We start from the raw sequence: 21,406 nt of genomic DNA on the forward strand, positions 1-21,406 counted from the left end.
GCCAGAATATCAACAATAAGAAGGCAGTAGCAATGCTAAAGTGTTCAAGAAAGATATACAACTAACATTCATAAAATAAACTTAAGGCAGGCATTTGTTCATGTAAGAGTAAAGGGATGAGTGTTAGTAAAAAGCTATTTATTCTAAGTAAAAAATTAGAGGTAAAGATGGCCCAAAGGTGGCTTTGATTTGTTGTGAAAGCATTGGTGCAGCTTTTCTGGCACTGTTTGCAGGCATGGTCTGCCTTCTTCCCCATCCCCACCCTCCACCTTTCCTTTTCAATCCCAGTTCTCCCACCCAAACAATAATCAGACAAACCTGCTTTTCCCCTGAGATCAGCCAGGAGCAAGAAGAATAATCAGGCTGTACCAATTTTTAAACAGTGAAGAGGGACTTCCAGGATTTGAATTCAGCTAATGGAGTATGATTATACACTGCTTCAGATTTTTATGAGAAATAGCATTTCTTTCTTTCTTTCTTTCTTTCTTTCTTTCTTTCTTTCTTTCTTTCTTTCTTTCTTTCTTTCTTTCTTCTCTCTTTCTCTCTCTCTCTCTCTCTCTCTCTCTCTCTCTCTCTCTCTCCCTTCCTACCTACCTACCTACCTACCTACCTACCTACCTACCTACCTACCTATCTATCGCATATATTTAACTACAGGTAGTTCTTAACTTACAACCAGCCATTTAGTGACTGTTTGTAGTTACCACAGATTCCAAAAATGAGACTTATGACCCCGTTTCAAAGTTCCAATGTTTGGGCTCCTCTTGAAGTCACGTGCACTTGGCCTGCATGTATATTTATGGCTGTTTGCAGCCCCCACAGTGATGTGACTGCAATTTACAACGTATTTACTGGAAACCAGCGTTTACTTCCAATTTCCTGCAAAAATTGTCACATAGCAAATAATGGATTAGTTTAACAACTATGGTGTTAAGGCCACAAAAAGGCCTTAAAATCAGTCTGGTCATATGATAAGCCACTTTATGGCAGTCATGATTTACAACCATTATTGCAGGCTCAATTATGCATAGAAATATTCTTTAGCAGGTATTTTGCAGACAATACTATATATGCCCACAACAGCCAAACAAACAACTGAACAGAATATGCACTTCTGAGATCTCTAAAGAGAACAAATAGTGGATAAAACTGAAAAACAAATGGTTTTCTCAGATAAAATGTAAAAGAGACCTTCTGAATTTTGACCATTTATACATTTTAAAATGTATGGCTTGTCTAACCAGCAAAATATAAACAGTGTAGTACTGTATTTTTATTTAGACAAATTACAATGTCTTTTTACAATTATAAATTTATTATATTATCCTTCTTTATTCAGGTAATTAATTACTCCCCTATTAATTTCCCCTATTAATATTACGTCAGCTTTTCGTTATATCTATAACATATACCGATAAAAGCTGATATTGCTGCTTCTTTAAACATTTGCCCTATTGTGGTTTGCCATCTTATCATGTGACCCATTTTCTCCCCTACAGAGTTTACCAACACACTCAGACATTTCCTATTTGTCTTGATCATAATCTTTACAATTACTTTAATCAGCTTAGTGAGTCACTTTGGCTGATCCAAGTTTAACTCTTTCAGCCTAGAATGTAATTGCACATGGAGGCTAGTAATATGCATACAGATTGTTTTTGCAGGTCTTTTTCAGACATGAAGAGATAAAACATGCTTCCAATGAAGTTTGGCAACCTATTTGAAATAACATGCTTTCTTTAAAATTCTTCAGACGCTGAGCTTAAAGAAGCCCCTCCAATGCGATATATTATGCTTCCAGGACGCCTGCTTATCTATGTATATTTATTTAATATTTAGCCTTTCATTCAGCAGCTCAAGGTAAAATAGAAACCTCTCCTAGGATGTAGGTCATGTTGAGAGAAAGAATGGCCCAAAGGCATGTAATGCTATCTTCCAGAAGGCTAACTAGGTGGGAGCCTTATCATCCCAAATAACACTATTCTGATAAAGCAAATTCTTTAGAAAATAAAACATATGATACATTTTTCCACAAAACACTTTGTTTCAAGCACTTCTCTCTCTCACACACACACACACACACAAGCAAACAAAAAAAGCATTCAGTACAAGAGGCTCCAGATCGTATTATGACTTGATTTCTAGCCTAATTTGTATTATCCAGGCATCCAACCTTCTTGAATGTAGTTTCAGAAAGCTTCATTTTGTAAAGTTCATCTTTAGAATCACATATACAACCCACCTGCCTTTTTGTAATCCCTCAAACCATACAGAAGTCACATATGTCATATGCCCTGTTTTATGAGATTTTACGTTACTTTCCCTTTCCCTCCTGGGGAGAGGGGGAGGAATTGCTCCATTTTTAAACATGGCATACCCTATCAGGTGGTTTACTTATGCTGTTCACTGGGAGGCAGCACATGACAGCTGTTGTCCTTACTTGGGACTCCTCAGGCATACGTAGCCATTGATATATCTATGGGGCTCAAATCCTCTGTCAGGAATTGAACTCATGGTGCACTGTAGACAGGGCCGGATTTAGATGAAAAGAGGCCCTAGGCTATTCCACTTATGAGGCCCTTTCACCTATAGTGAAAGTGTAATTTTAATTTTGCTAACAATTTGAATGTAGGCCCCTCTTGATCTTGAGGCCCTCTCTTGATCTTGAGGCCCTAGGCTGAAGCCTAGTTAGCCTATAGGAAAATCCGGCCCTGACGGTAGATTACTCCCTTGTAGGGAGTCACAAAGAGAAAAAGAAAGAACCAAACATCTCTCCAAAGAGACACCCAATCTCTGCAGCACTGCACTGCAGCTATGTATGCCCTATTAAATCTTGAGTTAGGCGTTTGGTTCAGAGATAAAAGGAGGAACAAACAATTTGATCAAATGTTCTCTATATGAGGTGAATCTCCAGGCCTCTTTTTCCTCTCCTTTTTCTTTTAAAAATTTATTTAGATATTATTTTATTAGCTCTTCTTAGCTCTCTGGTTTACTACCAACTTGCCTTCCACTGAGGACCTGTATACTGCATGAGTCAAAAAGAGGGCTGTGAAAATATTTATAGACCCCTCACATCCTGGACATAAACTGTTTCAACTCCTACCCTCAAAATGATGCTATAGAGCACTGCACAGCAGAACAACTAGACACAAGAACATTTTTTTCCCCGAACGCCATCACTCTGCTAAACAAATAATTCCCTAAACACTGTCAAACTAGTTACTAAGTCTGCATTACTTCTCATCATTCCTATCACCCATCTCCTTCCACTTATGACTGTATGACTGTAACCTTGTTGCTGGTATTCTTAAGATTTATATTGACTGTTCCCTATGACTATCATTAAGTGTTGTACCTTATGATTCTTGACGAATGTATCTCTTCTTTTATGTACTCCAAGAGCGTATGCACCAAGACAAATTCCTTGTGTCCAATCACACTTGGCCAATAAAGAATTCTGTTCTATTCTATTCTATTCTATTCTATTCTATTCTATTCTATTCTATTCTATTCTATTCTATTCTATTCTATTCTATTCTATTCTCTCTTTATTTGGTTTGGCACAATAAAATACTTGAAAAAGTTTGTATCTACTACGCATCTTGGGCATGTCTTTGAGTCAGTGTTGACTCCTGGCAACTGCCTGAATAAGTAAACCTTGCAGTTTACTTGGCTATTTTTTTCAGAAAGGGTTTGCCATTGTCTGCTTCTTAGGGCTGAGAGAAAATGACTGGCTTAAGGTCGCTCAGCTCACTTCATACTTAAGTAGGAGCAGAACTCAGTTTCCCAATTTCTAACCCATTGCCTTAACCAGTACACCAAACTAGTCCTGATTAAACGCTTAGGATGAACTTTATATAATATAAAGTTGAATTTCAGAAATATTTTTGAACTGACCTTTCTGCCTTTTAAGTTGGACATTTTCTTGTTTTTCAAATGCCCTATTTGATGACAAAGTTTGATTTGTATTTTGAATATATATTGCAGCTTCAATTATATGTAATACTTGAACATACATTAATACATGGAAACATGCTGACCTCTGTACTAAGAATTTTATGCATTTTTCTGCATGATTTGGGAGCATCAAAAATAAATAAATGTTTATGTTTATTACATATTAATTTCTAACTTGTATTCTTTTCTCTACTGTTTTTCCCTTCTAGCCCAGCTCTGCCCTGGTGATTTTTGAATAGGGCCTATGGCATACTATGCAAAATAGAACACAATCAGTGACTAGTGATCACAGAATGTGACTACTACTAGCATTACAGGAATGGGGCAAGTGATTAAATCTATTTTGCAATGTCACAACACAAGTGCAAAAGGGCGAAGCTTGCACTGTAATAACACAACAATGATCTTGTTATTCCTGCATCATTGTGTTTACGAATGGACAACTATGCATGACTCTTCACACAAAAAGATTGTTTCATTCAGGCCTACCAAATGATTTATCATTTGAGTTGATGGAGCATAATAATTCAAGAAGTCTTGATTGAAATTTTGCTTTTGCCGTAAAACAGCTATTGTGGCATTTGGCAAGCCATTGCTTCTAGCCTCAGCTCTCCAGAGCAATAATTTTTGGATAATGCTGACCTAGAGTTATATACAATATTACATACTGAAAAGATCTGCCCTTCAAACTTACATGATTATCAGAGGCGATTTAAAGACTAAATGGGCCTCTCAAATGAAGTCATTTATGCACTTTCAAAATTGGTCCCCAGAGCTGGCAAAGGGCCTACTGTGTCTTCAAGGTCCTCCCTGAACAATAGGAGTAATCTAGCATATGGATTGTGTAAATGTCATTCCAACTAGATTTATTTATTCTGAATGTAGTTACCTTGAGTAACTACATTCATCTTACTCAGATGATAAATTGTCAGCTGCAGATTACAATATAATTTCTTGTACTGAGGTCTCCAAGTCTATCCATCCATAAATTTTAGCCAGGACTGAGAGTGATCATTTACCTTTAGTAACAAAATGTAGTTCCCAAATAGTACCACATGAATCTCTCTGAGATACCATCCTAATGGAATCACTACAATCTAGATCTGTGAGGTTAACATGGAATGGGCAAACTAAAGAAAAGACAGTTAATAGGTATAATTCAAGATTACTGATTCCTTATTGCTATTTTACGGAAAGTTGTGAGACCTCAAGCTTGAGGGAAGATAGTGGCTTGGTATCACGAATCAAATTAGTGTTTATTACAGTCATAGATCATTATAATTGATATGACAAGTTAGTATAGAGTCTATAGGCATATGTCATAAAAAAAACCCCAGTGCAGCCAATAGGACTATTTTAGGAAGAGGTAATTTAACTGAATATGCATAATGGCCCAAAAAGACCTGATCAATGCATTCATCAGTGATTTTTAAAAATCCTTCAAAGAGCTCTAGCATACTGGAAACCTAAAAGAAATATTTCTTTTGAAGAAGACAAAAAAGGTTGGCAGCAACAGCAGGATGACATCACCTAATATAGACTATAAAGCTGAAAGACCTCAATTTTCTGACAATTCATCTTGAACCACCCAGACACAATTCTACCTAAATTGGCCTGTTGGGAACCAGTGAGAGCATGGGAATGATTTTTCCAAGCCTTATATGATACACCAGTTTTATTTAATTCATATGACTAGACATTTGCCAATCACCATTAATGAGGGCTAAGAAAAGAAAAATGGTAAAATAATAAAACATAATATGGTACAACTGTGCCAGGGACCAGACAGTTCATATCATATATCAGACTCATTTGATATTCTGGTGCAGGGCCTTCTTAAAGCACCTTGATCTATATCCAGAAGCAGATTAAAGGTAAAAGTTCCCCTTGCAAATATGTGCTAGTCATTCCCAACTCTAGGGGGCGGTGCTCATCTCCGTTTCTAAGCTGAAGAGCACTGTCTGATGACGATTCCGTGATCATGTGGCTGGCATGACTAAATGCCAAAGGTGCACAGAACACTGTTACCTTCCCACCAAGGTGGTCCCTATTTTTCTATTTGCATTTTTACGTGCTTTCGAACTACTAGGTTGGCAGAAGCTGGGACAAGTAACAGGAGCTCACTCCTTTATGCGGCGCTACGGATTCAAACCGCTGAACTGCCCACCTTTCTGATTGACAAGTTCAGCGTCTTAGCCACTGAGCACTCATAAAATAGAGGTATTACATGGTAAGAAAGAATGTTGACCTGTCCTTGGAAATGGGGCAGAATTAACAAATGGGAAGAGTTTCAGAGAAATGACTAAGGAATGAGTGAGGGAAAGAAAAAACCCTAATTCAGGAATGGATAGAATAAGTACACAAAATAGATTTATGCAAAGGTCCTCCTAGCTACAACTGCTAATTGGTCTTCAAGCAGGATCCAGAAATTTAGGAAAACTTCCAAATTGTGCACAAGTTTTCTCTGGGTTAGTTAGCATATACAGAATTGCAGAAATCTTTGGAGCTGCACAGCTCCCAAAACAATAGCACTTCACCTTTCTTAGAATTGAACCTAAGCCAGTTCATCCCTATTTAGACCATAGTATAAGATGATGGCATCACTTGATCAGCCCACAGTTGAGATGTAAACTGGGTATCAACAACATACTGATAATACCTAACTCTGTGTCATTAGTTGATCTTGCCCAACAGCTTCATATAGATGTTAATAGAACTGGAGAGAGGGTTAAACTCCAAGGATCTCTACACTGCAAGGACTTAGGGATGGATCCCTTCCCCTCATCAATATCAGACTGAAGAGGGAGAAGAATCACCTTATTAATTTTGCCTCTCTCCTCGCAATTCCTTGGGCTGATCCAGAAGGACACCACAGTTATCAAAAGCTACCAAAAGATAAAGAAGGCTCAGAGTGGCATCTACTTGGATCACAAATGGCTCCTTGGGGTTGGGGTGCTTTAGGACCGGCTCAGCCTCAAACGGTCTCTTTAGTTCTATCTTGAACTTGCCAACGATTATATACCTGTGTGATCAATGCCACCTCAGTACAATAACCAAGGCCTGAAGCCTAATTAAAAGGGGTCCACATAAATCATTTACTTCAGGGTCCTCTGAAGCTGCAGCCCAATCTCATTCCCATCAAAGGGACTACTGCCTCCTTCACTCAAGACTGAATTCACAACCACTTGAAATCAAACAATTACCTGCCTTCAAAGATGCTTTGACCAACCAGGAGAGACATGGAGCTAATAAATAGGTGGCCATCCTCACAGCCTCAAGGACTCAGGAGGATGGTGTTCCACAAGAAAGGTGTTGCTACAGAGAAGGCATGACTCCTGGGTCCAACAAGGTAACATTATTTGCTAGAAAGGATTCCACTGACCTGTTTACAATAAGCACAAGGGACAATTATATACCTAAATGGTGGGTGAACTGTATTCTTTTAGGCTTGTCACCTGTTTTTCCTAATATTTGAGCTGGATATGGCCGAAGAAATAATTAAGCAATGGATCAACACTACTAGCTTCAAAGTGAGTTAAGCCAACTATTAATGGAGCCTTCTTGCAAGCTCTTTTAACACTTTCCCCTCAATAATCTTGGAATGTGGATTCAGAAAAAAATATATTATACTGGGATTATGCCATTTGACTCAAGCAAAACTTAATTAGGAGCATTTTTTATACTATATATTGTATTCTAATCAAAAGAAATATTACTTCAATAGCTTTTTAAAAAAATTCCCAAGATACAAGACAGTGTACATTTTACTTTATATGAGACAAAATGCAAAAGCTACCTATCAAGTTGCCAAATTCTGCTGCCTATTCATAAGGATTCCCATTAAACCTTGGATTTTAAAGATTTGACTTTTTTATGATGATAGAAGTACTGTCTGTTATATAACATGTTATACAATACACAGTACAATTTTGTTTTTTCTCTATCCCTCTTCTTTCTAATTCTTTTTTCTTTTTTTAAAAAACATTTTTTTTACAATTTTCTTCTTTACATTTCCACATCAGTATTCATCTCTTATACTGTATATCCATTTTCCCTGTTACTTCAATTTACCTTTATCTATACAAGTGGTTCTATTATTTATTTATACATATTAATATATCAATTTACTAAATTACAATCATATATCATGTGTCATTTCCATTTCTACAAGTTTGTTATTACGTTCTAACTCCTATATTTTCCTCATTTAATCTTTCCTTACCTTTTACACCTCTCCTCTAACCATTTATTCCAAACCATATAGTACTGTTTCTCCCTTATCTTGTATTTCTTTTGTGAGTCTATCCATCTCTGCACACTCTAAAACTTTCCTTATCACGTTTTCTAATACTTTTTTCATTGTTTTGTTGCATTTTATACCTTTTTGAAAGTTAATAATTTTTTAAAAATAGGTAAGGTAAGGACATGCTGTCAGAAGGTCACCATTTTATGACAGGATGAGTAATCTGGATATATTGGTAACTATTTGGGTAACATTGAATACTAATATTTCTCTTTATCTACTATTTAGGTAAAATTGGATTATCTGTAATTTTATTGAGTCTAGTTTATCAACACAATACAATTTTCTTTTTGTTGGATTATCACATGAAGTCATTACTAAAATTGCATTTAAAGGACTTTGTAAAATCTTAAGTAAAATGTTCAAAGTCCAAGTATTGCTTAGTCTAATCAATTTAACACTTTAGTTTTAAAAGGGAAATGATGCATAGGTATATATTTTGTTGGAATATATGCTAGTTCTCAAGTATAAAAATTGCAGATATTTATAAATTCAAGAGGGAAGGGTGCATGGATAGACAAACAGCTATATATGTATGAATTATATAATTTTAGAGCTATATTTGATTTGACATTTGATTATATATTAGAAAAATATTTCAATTCAAATATTCTACATACATTTCCTAGAAATGAATGCCAAGTATTTGCAGCATTGCATGTCCTCTATTTTTAGAATACTATCCTTTGCTCATTTTGAAATTGTTTATATTCCATACAAACCTCTTATCATATTCACAAATTTGATACGAAAATCAGTTACAGAAGTGTCATCTTAAGATAGTACATTAAACTCAAATAAACTGTCAGGCCTGGAAGCCATCTTTTGCATTAGGCCTTCAGACCTGCCACATTTACTACTATGGGAAACTGGGAGGGGGGATTGTATAGAGCCAGGGTGATATATAGTCATAATAACATTCCTTCCTCAGAAAGTCAACGACAAATTGTCTTGCACCTTTGAAGGCTGGACTTGGGAGGCATCTCCAGTTGGGATGATGTTTAATTGGACCATGTGATGGACTTGTAGGTATTGGGCAGAAACTTGAACTTTTCTTTGGGTGGGGAAAACCTGGAAACTTTCAGATTTGGGTTTTCCCAGATGTACCAATATGACATCTCTAATAAACTGTAGCTTTGAAGAACTTCAAGCCTCAAGAGTTTTATTTCGTTGGGTGTGTTACTTGGAACCCTGATATAAACACAGATCTACACCAATGTTCCCTTGTCTCCCAACTTTAGTTGCCAAATTCAGAAAATGATCCCATAAACACCTTTTCCTAAAACTCCCTCTTTATCTTGATTTTTATTGTTGCTGTTTCTTAGTTCAAAAATATTAAATGGGAAATGTTACAAAGCAAAATATCAACCACTAGGACAAGATCTTCATTTATAGAATGTTTAAGGAACCTAGGTTCCTTAAACATTGCTAAAATGCATAAAAACTCGATGGCTGCAATTCAGTGCTTAGTTTGGAAGTGATGCTATCTGTCCAGAATAAAAAGACTGAAATAATCTGGAACGGCAGATGACATCCCAGAGAGTAAAATACCATTCATGAAAAGGCAATTTATCAGTTCATAATGATGCTAGTATTTAGGGCCTGCCAATCTTATGAGGAGGCCAATCTGCAAGCAAATCCATAACATGCTCACAAAATTCTGCACATGCTTTCTAGTATCAAAGCTTTGCTTTTAGCTGTTCTATGGTGCTACTTTGCAACATCTTTCTCATTTCTCAATTATTTCAGTTCAATCAATTTATTACAAGCTGAAATGGGTACAATGTACCCATGAGCATTTTTTTATATAAAGTTTGTCATTGTACATATATACACAGTATACCCATACAACGAAATTCACATAACACCCAGAGACCAAGCCCAACACACATGACAATCCCCAGACATACCCCCACTCACCAAAAATTCCCCACCCCTAAACCACCCAAGCATCCACACAGCAGACCAAGTAATGATGTCCAACAGCTCACTGATGGTGTCCATGAGCAAAGTCCAGAAGGAGTGATCTACGTTTAGGTTTTAAGGAAGTTACCATATAAAATGTGGTAATGTCTAAAATTAGAAAAACGTGATGGTATCTAAACTCCATGTAAAATGTGACATGTAAAATTACATAAAACATGATCAACGCTTCGTTGAGTGAGGGTTACTTCCCCGCGGCCTTGAAGGAGGCGGTGGTGAGGCCTCTCCTCAAGAAGCCGTCCCTGGATCCAGCAATATTGGCCAACTACCGTCCTGTCTCCAACCTTCGCTTCCTGGCGAAGGTTGTTGAGAGTGTGGTCGCGCGACAGTTCCCGCAATTCCTGGAGGAAACATCCTATCTGGATCCGTTCCAGTCTGGTTTCAGGCCTGGGCACAGCACGGAAACGGCATTGGTCGCGTTGGTTGATGATCTCTGGAGGGCTCGGGACAGGGGTTGCTCCTCTGTTCTGGTCCTGTTAGACCTCTCAGCGGCTTTTGATACCATCGACCATGGTATCATGCTGCACCGGTTGGAAGAGTTGGGGATGGGGGGCACCGTGTTACAGTGGTTCTCCTCCTTTCTCTCCGACCGGTCGCAGTTCGTGTTGGCAGGGGGGCAGAGGTCGACCTCGAGGCCTCTTATATGTGGAGTGCCTCAGGGGTCGGTCCTCTCGCCCCTCCTGTTCAACATTTATGTGAAGCCGCTGGGCGAGATCATCCGTGGCTTTGGGGTGAGATACCATCAGTACGCTGATGATACTCAGCTGTACATTTCCACCCCAGGCCACCCCAACGATGCCCTTGAAGTGATGTCCCAGTGCCTGGAGGCTGTACGGATCTGGATGGGGAGAAACAGGCTCAGGCTCAACCCTTCCAAGACTGAGTGGCTGTGGTTCCCGGCATCCCGATATAGTCAGTTGACTCCATCACTGACTATTGGGGGCGAGTCTTTGGCCCCCACAGAGAGGGCTCGCAATCTGGGAGTCCTCCTGGATACACAGCTGTCCTTGGAGGAACATCTGACGGCTGTAACCAGGGGGACCTTTTATCAGGTTCGCCTGATCCGCCAGTTGCGGCCCTTTCTTGATCGGGATGCCTTGTGCACAGTCACTCATGCCCTCGTGTCCTCTCGCCTTGATTACTGCAATGCTCTCTACATGGGGCTCCCTTTGAGGAGCACCCGGAGGCTCCAACTGGTCCAGAACGCAGCAGCGCGGGTAGTGACGGGAGCAGCGTGGCGCTCCCATGTAACACCGCTCCTGCGTGAACTGCACTGGCTCCCGGTGGTCTTCCGGGTGCGCTTCAAGGTGTTGGTTATCACCTTTAAAGCGCTCCATGGCATAGGGCCTAGCTATCTTCGAGACCGCCTACTGCCACCGACGACCTCCCACCGACCCGTGCGCTCCCACAGAGAGGGCCTCCTCGGGGTGCCATCAGCCAAACAATGCAGGCTGGTGACCCCCAGGGGGAGGGCCTTCTCTGTGGGGGCACCTACCCTCTGGAATCAGTTGCCCCCTGAGATAAGGAGAATCCATGACCTCAGTGCCTTCCGCCGTTCCCTTAAAACTTTCTTTTTTCAACAAGCCGGGCTGGCTTAATTTCTTTTTAAGGGTTTTATTAATTGTTCTGTTTTGCTGATCGTTTTTAATTAACGGGGCCAAATCTATATATATTTTTAAATGTGTTTTAATATTTGTATCTGGTGTTTTTATCTGGCTGTTCACCGCCCTGAGTCCTCAGGGAGAAGGGCGGTATACAAATTCAAAAATAAATAAATAAATAAATAAAATCTAAGACCATACAAAACGTATCTGTGTTGAAGGAACTTGGCACAGCAGGTTCCAGCAGATGTTATATGCTGCTGTACAAACCTAGCCACATGCTCTGTAATAAGAGTTCTATCAGGAGCATTTGGACATAGGTCAAGTCTGATTGACCAGGATATCTGCTGATCAGAGGGAGGATAAATCTGGTACACGTCTCTCTGTAAAAGGAGCAATGAGGAAGGACATGTTAAGTGGCTTCCAGCCCTCCAGAGTCACAGACACAAAGCCTTTCAGCTCTGTATTAAAATACAGAGTTCTGATATTTTTTCCCCTAGAATTAGGTAAACCATCAAAAGCAACAAGGAGGAGTGGAACATTAGAAAACAACTAAATTGTGCCTTTTGGACCAACAATTGTTCTCTCTTTTTTCAGAATCCCTAATGTGGCCTGAAAGAAATTAGACATTTTTTTTCTGCATGTATTTTGATAAATGTATATTTAGAGCAAATGCCAAACTGAAAAGGTTTTAAGATATTGCAGGATCCAATCTGGGTTAGTCACCTGGTCCAGAGGTTTAGTCTTCTGATTTTTCAGACTCCTGGTAACCACACATCCTGGTGAGAAGTTCCCTGAGGATTTGGATTGGATCCTGCAACCTTGTCCTGGGATACGCATATTTGCCTTCACTCATGAGTTTTAAGATATGTTATAGTAAATGGCTATTGTCATTTGGAAAAACTCTTTTTTTCCCCTAACAGAGAACTGAAAAACCCATAATACCTTAGTTTAGTTGGAAGTTGGACTTTGAAGAAGCAGGACAGAAAGAATATTGATGCTTTTGAATGTTGTATTTATTTTTATTTATTTTATTTATTTATTTTATTTGGCTTATATGCCGCCCTATCTCACAATGGACTCAGGGTGGCTCACAACAATAAAACACAAGCCACAATAAAAATAAAGATTAAAATCTAAAAAATTTAAAATTAACCCATTAAAACCCTTAAAACCCCGTCATCAGACCAGGTCAAGGGATTTGAAAAGACAAGTTTTTAATTCCCGTCGGAAGGTGCGAAGGTCAGACGCTAGTTGGAGCTCCAAGGGGAGTTGATTCCAGAGGGTGGGTGCCCCAACCGAGAAGGCTCTACCCCTGGGGGCCGCCAGCCGCCACTGTCTAGCCGACGGCACCCTGAGTAGGCCCTCTCTATGGGCACGAACCGGGCGATGGGATGTTGTTGCTGGCTGTAGGTGGTCCGCCAAATATCCTGGTCCTAAGCCATGTAGGGCTTTATAGGTCAACACCAGCACCTTGAATCTCGCCCGGAGGGCAACCGGTAGCCAATGCAAACCGCGCATGAGGGGTGTAACATGGGAGTATCAGGATTCTCCCATCACAACCCGCGCGGCTGCATTTTGCACCAGCTGAAGCCTCCAAGTGGTCCTCAAGGGCAGCCCCATGTAGAGAGCGTTGCAGTAGTCAATCTGTGAGGTGACTAGTGCATGAGTAACTGTGCGTAGGGCATCTTGGTCCAAGTAGGGACGCAACTGGGCAAATGCCCCCCTGGTCACGGTCGTTATCTGGTCTTCTAAGCTCAACCGTGAATCCAGAAGGACACCCAAGTTGCGCACCCTGTCTACAGGGGGCAAAACTTTACCCCCTATAGTCAGCGATGGCACCTCTCCCCTGAACCGAGATGCCGGTACCCACAGCCACTCGGTCTTGGCCAGGTTGAGTTACAATTTGTTTCTACCCATCCAGACCCGTACCGCTTCCAGGCACCGGGCCATCACATCGAGGGCATCATGGGTTGGTTCGGGGTGGAAATATAAAGCTGAGTATCATCAGCGTACTGATGATACCTCACCCCAAAACCATGGATGATCTCCCCTAGCGGTTTCATATAGATGTTGAACAGGAGAGGTGAGAGAACCGACCCCTGAGACACCCCACAGGTGAGGGGCCTCAAGGTCGATCTCTGCCCCCCTGCCAACACCAGGGGGGGCAGAGATATTGGAAAAGGCTCCTGAGAATATTATGGACAGCCAAAAAAAAAACCCAAATCAATGAATCATTGAATAAATCAATCCCGATTTCTCACTCAAAACATAAATGACCAGGATCAAATTATCCTATTCTGGATACATTATGCAAAGACTGGAAAAGGCTCTAATGTTGGGGAAGGTGGAAGAAACAAAACGAAAAGGGTAATCAGCAAGTAGGCTGGATAGACTTAATTACAAAGGCAATAGATGCACTATTGCACAGGTGTCAAACTTGCGGGGTCATGTTGCTGTCACGTGATGTTTCGTGACTTTTTCCCTTCACGGAGCTGGGGTGGGCGTGGCCTGCATGTGACACATCCAGCCCATGAGCTGACATTTTGACACTCCTGCTTATTGGAAGACCTGAAAAACCATGTTAGATACAGATCTTCATAGAGAAAATGTACATGGTCACTAGGAGTCAAAAATGACGATGGTATATAATCAAGCAATCAACCTTAGTTTAGTAGCTCTGTAATCTTACCGATAGCCTTCAGAATCCTGTAAGGAGACATTAGAATCCCAGGCTCCATCATTCGGCACAATCTCTGTAATCATGTGATAAAAGAAGTACTTAATTAATTTTCATTTTAGTCCCAAGAAACATAACAGAACATTAAAAAGATACCCTTTGTTTCAGTATTCTTCAATGCTGATATTATCCATTTTTTCATGATTGCTGTGTGTCAATCTATTATAATTTTCCAAAGATTGTTGAACTTTACCATATTGCTATCAAATTTGGAAAAATTATCCAACCCAATCATTACCTATGTAAAAATATTTAAAGAACAAAATGTCAATTTCAGCAACCCATGCTGAAGTAACATACCACCAGTAAAACATTTTGTATCAGTCCTTCTTCCCTTAGTATAATATTGTGTGAGAATTTAATATTCTTTTTCCACTATGATACCTATTGTGGCCCATAAATTACTGTATCTAAATTTTGCTTCATATACTCTTTATCTTGTACAGTTCACTGCATCAAATGCAGAGTGATGATGTATTTTAATAAAATGAATTATGGAATGAAGTACAGAAAATGGTTTGTCCATGAAATGAGGATATATCTTTAGATTACCATTTTTTTCTTTTTACAATGTTATAATCCCTTGCTTCAAGGTGGAGTCAAAGCAACTGAATGCAGCTGAGCATTTACTGGCCAGATGCCCTTCCTGACACCTATGCAGAGTTTACAACAGATATTTTCTTTGTGCCCCAATAAAGAAACATCTGTCACTACCTAGGATTGAACTCTCAATTTTTCAAATGGGAGGCGAGTGTCTTCACCTCTAGGCCACCTTACATTTAGACTACCAATATGCCCATGGAAATCGTTATCGGAGCTGTTGATACTTCAGAAATTATTCAGAAATGCTTCAGATCTTTCAGAATTTTTACTGTAATATTTAAAGCAGCTGAGTTTTTTTTTCAGGCTACTGTCTGCCTTCTTTAAGTCTTGTATAAGATCCTGGAAAACATTGAGCTACTTGAATGAATAGGACATGCTGTTCTCATGCTTGGACATGGGCAGAAGCAATTATTTTGAATAATTTTTGAAAAGTGCACAGTGTTAAATGGTATGAATTAAAGTGTCATGCAAATATTAAATTAAATAGAATATATGTCAATTGTCAAGCCAATAAATCAACATTTAAACAGTAGTTTACACTTTTATTCTCTTGTTTTCAACATCAGATCTAAAAGTTTCACTCAAATTATCTCAACTAACTTCACAGTTACACTTCCTTATCTCATCATCCTATTTGAAGGATGCTGAAAACTCTCTTGCATACTTACATATACATATGACACCATGTCCATTAGAACAAATAGAAAGATTTTAACTAATTGTCAACATTTCCAAGTATTCCCTAAATAACATGAGAAAAACACACACGGAAATGTCAGGATTCAAGTTCATACTGTGTATATGTTTCCCTTCTTTTCCCTACCTATTGAGTTTAAAACCAATCATTTTTCATTTTTGTCTCTTTTTTTAAATGGAGGGATTGATCAGAACCACAATTAAAATGCAATTAGTTTCACATTTTCTTCATTGTTACAATCCCACAGAAAATCAATGACCATTATTAAGAGATGTAAGGAATGAGTATAAAACACACAAGAAAAGTTCAAAACCAAGGTAAAATGGATTTTGGTTTCATCATCAGATTTTACTTCTCTTGGAGATCCAAAGAAAGGGATTTAAAAAACCCAAAATTTAGATCAAAGCCCAAGAGTGGGATAACCTAAAAGATGAACTGTGCAAAATAAATGGAGTAGGAGCTGCAGAAATCTGGTTACGTTACAGATTCTCTACTGTAATCATTTCTGAGACATTTTATCACCTATCCAAATTACAAAGATATTTCAATTTTTATCACCCAATTTTCATCACATCAACCTACCATCATTAGGCCCAAGGTCTTGGGTTTCCTTCTGGTAAGTATCCAAAGTATGAGGTTCCTGCAAATAACTTCTGTTCAACTGTGATGTGCTCAGCATCTCCTGCAACTTAGTCCGGTTTCTTTCCACTCTCTCTGCTAAAGACAAAGTACTGACATTGCTGCTGCTACTGCCAAGACTGTCCCAGCTCTCCGTTCTCCAAATCCTCCCAATTGATGCCACCTCAGAGCTGTCATTCTTTTTCACAGAATTGCTGTCAAACTCCTTAGGCCGAATTAGATGGTCTTCTCTACCATTTGTTTCTTCAAAAGATGTTGGGATAAAGGAAAAGTCCTTTAAAGAGCCAGTTCCAGAGATGGCATTTAAGGGTACCTTTTTTGTTGAACTTCCTAAAGAACTCTTTTTATCTGATATGTTTCTTCCTGGGAGCCTCCTGAATTCCTTTGGTGGACTCATGCCTGTGGGCTCTCCTGTTGCCATAGATTGTGTTTCAAAATCATTGATGTATGGATCTGGAAGGCTTGTTCCCTGAAATTCCTCCTGCATCTGATGTGGATACTCAGTGCTGTCCAGCAGCACATCTGTTAAGTAAGTGCGGATTTGAGCTTGTGGCTCCACTACTGCATTCTGAAGAACAGGGTCTGTTGGTGGCTTTCCTTTCCATGCTTTAAGCTTCCTTAGAGAAGCCTCTTCCTGGGATGTTGCTTCAGTTCGCTTGTTTATGAGGTTCCTTTTCTCTTTAAGAGCTTTAACCTTAGATTGCAAAACAGAGGTGGACTTACTTACAGACCCTTTCTGTCCCACTGGAATCCATGTTGGCCCACTAAGAGAAAAATTATTTACATGTTCAGAGCATTTGTCAGGCTGTTTGGGTCTAGAAGTATTTTTAGCACACTGCTTTATGCTGCCTATTCTTTTTTCAGTAGAGAAATTTTCCTCCATGGTCTCGTGTCCAGCTGGTAACAAACCTTCTGGGGGGAAAACAAAAATCGTTTGAGCAAATCTGGTTGCTTTGCTTGGGAACATTTTCCAAAGTTAATATCTTTTAGAATGGGCTGACACCTTCTATCTGGGGAAAGACCTTTGTACAGAGCTGTATACTAAAAATACTACTACTCCACAAAGTGTGCAAAATTCTGTATAATATAATCTGGCCTCCAGCAAATTCACATTCCATTAATTATGTGGACTATATTCTAATTTCCTTACAGGGAAAAAACTCTGGTGCACTAAAACCCTTTTTCATTACTGCTGACAACAAAGCTTCTATTACATGGTAAAATATTTAAATAACTACATTAACATTACACTATATTTTTGCCAAGAAAATCTGAACTGTGTAACCTGTACAGCTTATACAAATTAAAATTTTCCAATTTTGTATGTTTATTTTGTATACTAAGATTTTACTTAGTCTGCTAATTTTACTTGGTTCTGCTAATCATTTGGAAGACCAAGAGAGCCCTATTATTTTTCAGGGCCCTAAACTTTTCCCTTTTTCAGTTCCTACACCCGACAACCCAGCTGGCAGGCATGGTTCTAAGTATATATCTATACTTATTGAAACAAGTATGTATCTGAAGTTATTACATCACAAAAGCTTGCTTCTGGCCATTGGACACAATGCCCTAGGCCACTATGTTATAAGATTATTATAAGGTAATTAAAATAAATTCCTTCAAAGGTAGAGTGGCTTGGAAGATATTTGAGATTCCCTGGAATGAAGCATATTTACCAGCTTAACAAGGGATGTTACTGGAAAAAAAGTTAAAGGAAGTATGCTCTCAATTACCCTGTAATTAAAACAGCTGCCTGCAATTTCTGCTGGTTCGAATCTCTCCAAGGCTCAAGGTTGACTCAGCCTTCCATCCTTTCTAAGGTAGGTGAAATGAGGACCCAGTTTGTGGGGGCAATAAGCTGACTTTGTATAAAACATACAAAAGAATGAAGGCTATTGCTTAACGCATTGTAAGCCGCCCTGAGTCTCCGGAGAAGGGCGGCATATAAATCAAATTAAAAAAAAAAAAAAAAGCATATTTCAGGAGCAAGATGTGAAAGTGTGAAATTGAAGCTGAGGAGCAATGCAAAAGAGAGGGCCATTCTACTTCATGAGTAAAATTAAGAGCCGAACTGTTGTAAATATTGGACATGGCCCAGTAATAATTTCAGCAACTCTGTCTCTGGGGCCAGGCTGCCTTCCAAAGAAGTTATAGAGGAAATTTGCCTACACCCAAACTAAGAAAGACGCCAACTCCCTCACGCTAGAAAGACTCCCTTTTCTATACAGGACTGCAAAATTATTGATTTAACACTCAACACCTTTTGATTAGGGACCTCACTGAGCTTAAATCCATAAATTTATAAAATTTATGGGGCATTCTCCTTCCAATCCTTGCCCAGATTGTTAACTAGGGGAAAATTTTTCCAGACACTTAGCAAAAAAACTGCTCTTGAAAGCAGAGGAAGAAGTTTCAGCGGAAGAGCAACAACGTTACCATCTCCTAACTAAGGAGACCAACAGAGATACTCACCCAGCTTTGGGAAGTTCCTTCTTGGGAAAGGAAGGGGAAGGGAGGGCATCAGTGCCTCTCCTTAAAACTCACCTTCTTGGGAAGACATTGCTCCTAAGTCCATCCAAGCCATAAAGGTTTGTGAGAATGGCAGCCCATTTCTCAGAGAACGGCTACCGAAGAGAAGAAAGGAGGCACTAAATTAACACTTCAAAAAGAGAGAGGGAGAGGGAGGGAGGGAGAGAGGACTTTCTTCTAGTTTGTTCCTTCCGGCTTTCCAAAGCGGGGATCATCTTTTCAAATGAATATTGTCGATATTTTCTCCAGCTTTCTGACGGCCCCCGCTATGATCGCCCAGGCTGTTCATTAGGGGGCGAAAAGTGTTTATTATGACCCTGGCAAGAGACCTCAGAGCGGCATTTGGAGCCGAGAACAAGCGAGAGAGCAGAGCAGCTTAAAGCCTCCAATCCTCCTCGGAGATGTGTGTGTGTGTGTGTGTGTGTGTGTGTGAGGGCGGGGGGGAATGAGATCTACGACTCTGCCAAAGTTCAGCTGAAGTGAATCAGGAGAGCCCCCCCCCCTTAGGCCTCAGCCCGTCTGGAGGAGCAGAAACGCCGCTTCCGGCGGGGGCTTTCGGCGCCTCACCTCCCTCAACGCAAGCGAGATGCGAAGACGGGCGAAGGAGCAGTGGCTGGGTGGGTGGGGGGACCGCCTCTTGGGCTGGAGTTGGAGTAACTCTTCTGAGCAGCGCTATGACCTCTCCTCCCACTTTCTCCCCCTCCCCTCCCCCTCTGCTTCTTCCAGCCAGCCAGCCAGCTGTGTACGAGGAAAGCCTTCGCCTTGGGAGCCAGGACGGGCTTTTTTTGGCTGCTGGAAGCTGCATACCAGGGAATCCAACCAACAATCCTTCCCGCTTAACCGCAAGAACGGGCTGCTCCCAAAGCCTTGCCTGTTTAGCAGGGCTCTTGAGTTGCCATGGCGACGGCTCAGTGGAGCCGTCCAGCCAGGAGGAGGAGGAGGGCCGGCGGGATGGGAGAAAGGTGTCCAATGTGGCCCAGGGAATTTCATTCAAATATTATTTCCCCTTGACGGGCCCAAGAATGTTCTTAACAAATTTACAGTCTGTAACTCGACACTTCAAGGTCGGATTTTTTTTTCCTACCATAGTCTACCGAAGAATATTTTGAGCAGCAGACGTGAGGAGGGGAAGTTAGGCAATCTCTGGGTGCTATTCAGGAATGCCTTTTAGTTTAGCTTCCCTTTTTATTTTTTTACACCTGCCTAGAATTTAAAATTTTTCAAAATTCAAAGATTTAGAAAAACAAGAAGACGTAGAGGCAGTTTTGCAGGGAGGAAAGTGAATCTAATAGATGTAAGTTGCCTAAAACGTGTGTTTAATTAATATACATTATATATCACGAGACATGGTATATGGGAAGTAGAAGAAATTGAAATAAAAATTGCTGAGAGAAATCCACATATGCCACTTAAAGAACCTCTTTTGGAAGGTAAAAGAATAAGAGGCAAAAGACTGTTGATCAACATAAATAAATCTCTAAGGCAATGTCAATAGGCAATGCCAACCCAGTGTAAATAGTAGTTGAAGTGTTAACACATTTATTTTTTGAGACTCAAAGATTCACAGGGATAGTAACTTTAGTCAGAAAATGAACAAATGTCTATTATTTCTGAACATGGCTATAGCAGTCTAGACAAAAAAAATCTACATGGAGGGAAGTATGCATAGGGGTACCCAAAGGCTCTGTCTTATGCCCAGTACTCTTCAATATCTTCCTCAATGATTTAGATGAAGGGATAGAAGAGGAACTCATCAAATTTGCAGATGACACTAAGTTGGAAGGAATAGCCAACACTCCAGAATATAGGCTCAAGATATAGAAGGATCTTAACAGACTTGAACATTGGGCACTATCAAAAAATGAAAAGTGAAAAAAGTAAAGTTCTACATTTAGGCAAGAAAAACCAAATGCACAGATAAAATATAGGTGGTACCTGGCTCAATAGCAGTAATTGTGAGAGGGACTGGACAATTTATCTCAAATGGTAAAGGATTTCCTGCTTGAACATAGGGTTGCACTAGAAGACCTCCAATGTCCCTTTCAATTCTGCTATTATTCTGTTAATAGCAGAAATATAACAGCAACAAAGATATATAAAATAGTCTTTTGACTTACAACCAATCACTTAGTGACCATTCAAATGTGTGACAGATCCCCCCCCCCTTGAAAGCTACTTACGGCCTGGTTTCAAAGATATGGCCACTTTCTCAAAATCTTGGTTGGAGTGATTTGGGTCTGTTGGGGGAGGGGGGATGGTGGTGGTTTCTCCCCACAATGCACTGCCTTTACTCCCCACCTTGAGCTATAAAGAAAGCCTTCAAATTGTGGCTGCTCCAAAATGGCACTCACTTG

The 21,406-nt window shown here is 39.9% G+C and overlaps 1 protein-coding gene across 3 annotated transcripts in view; it reads right to left on the minus strand.

The window, feature by feature from the left end:
- The window catches only part of KIAA1614 (KIAA1614 ortholog), a 45,543-nt gene extending 25,585 nt beyond the window's left edge, over positions 1–19,958 (minus strand). The window contains exons 1-3 of one of the 3 annotated variants that reach the window (XM_034409680.3): positions 19,068–19,958; positions 16,467–17,435; positions 14,537–14,600 (exon numbers count right to left, since the gene is read on the minus strand). In XM_034409680.3, the coding sequence (XP_034265571.2) occupies positions 14,537–14,600; positions 16,467–17,435; positions 19,068–19,107 (1,073 nt within the window). In that variant the 5' untranslated portion in view covers positions 19,108–19,958. Of the gene's footprint in view, positions 1–14,536; positions 14,601–16,466; positions 17,436–18,995 lie in introns of all 3 variants that reach the window. The other 2 variants (XM_034409681.3, XM_087890108.1) reach the window with 2 other exon arrangements.
- Positions 19,959–21,406: the final 1,448 nt, after the last annotated feature.

The sequence above is a fragment of the Pantherophis guttatus genome, chromosome 3 (genome assembly GCF_059756535.1).
Source record: "Pantherophis guttatus breed Tessera chromosome 3, ASM5975653v1, whole genome shotgun sequence".
In the NCBI taxonomy this organism is placed as follows: Eukaryota; Metazoa; Chordata; class Lepidosauria; order Squamata; family Colubridae; genus Pantherophis; species Pantherophis guttatus.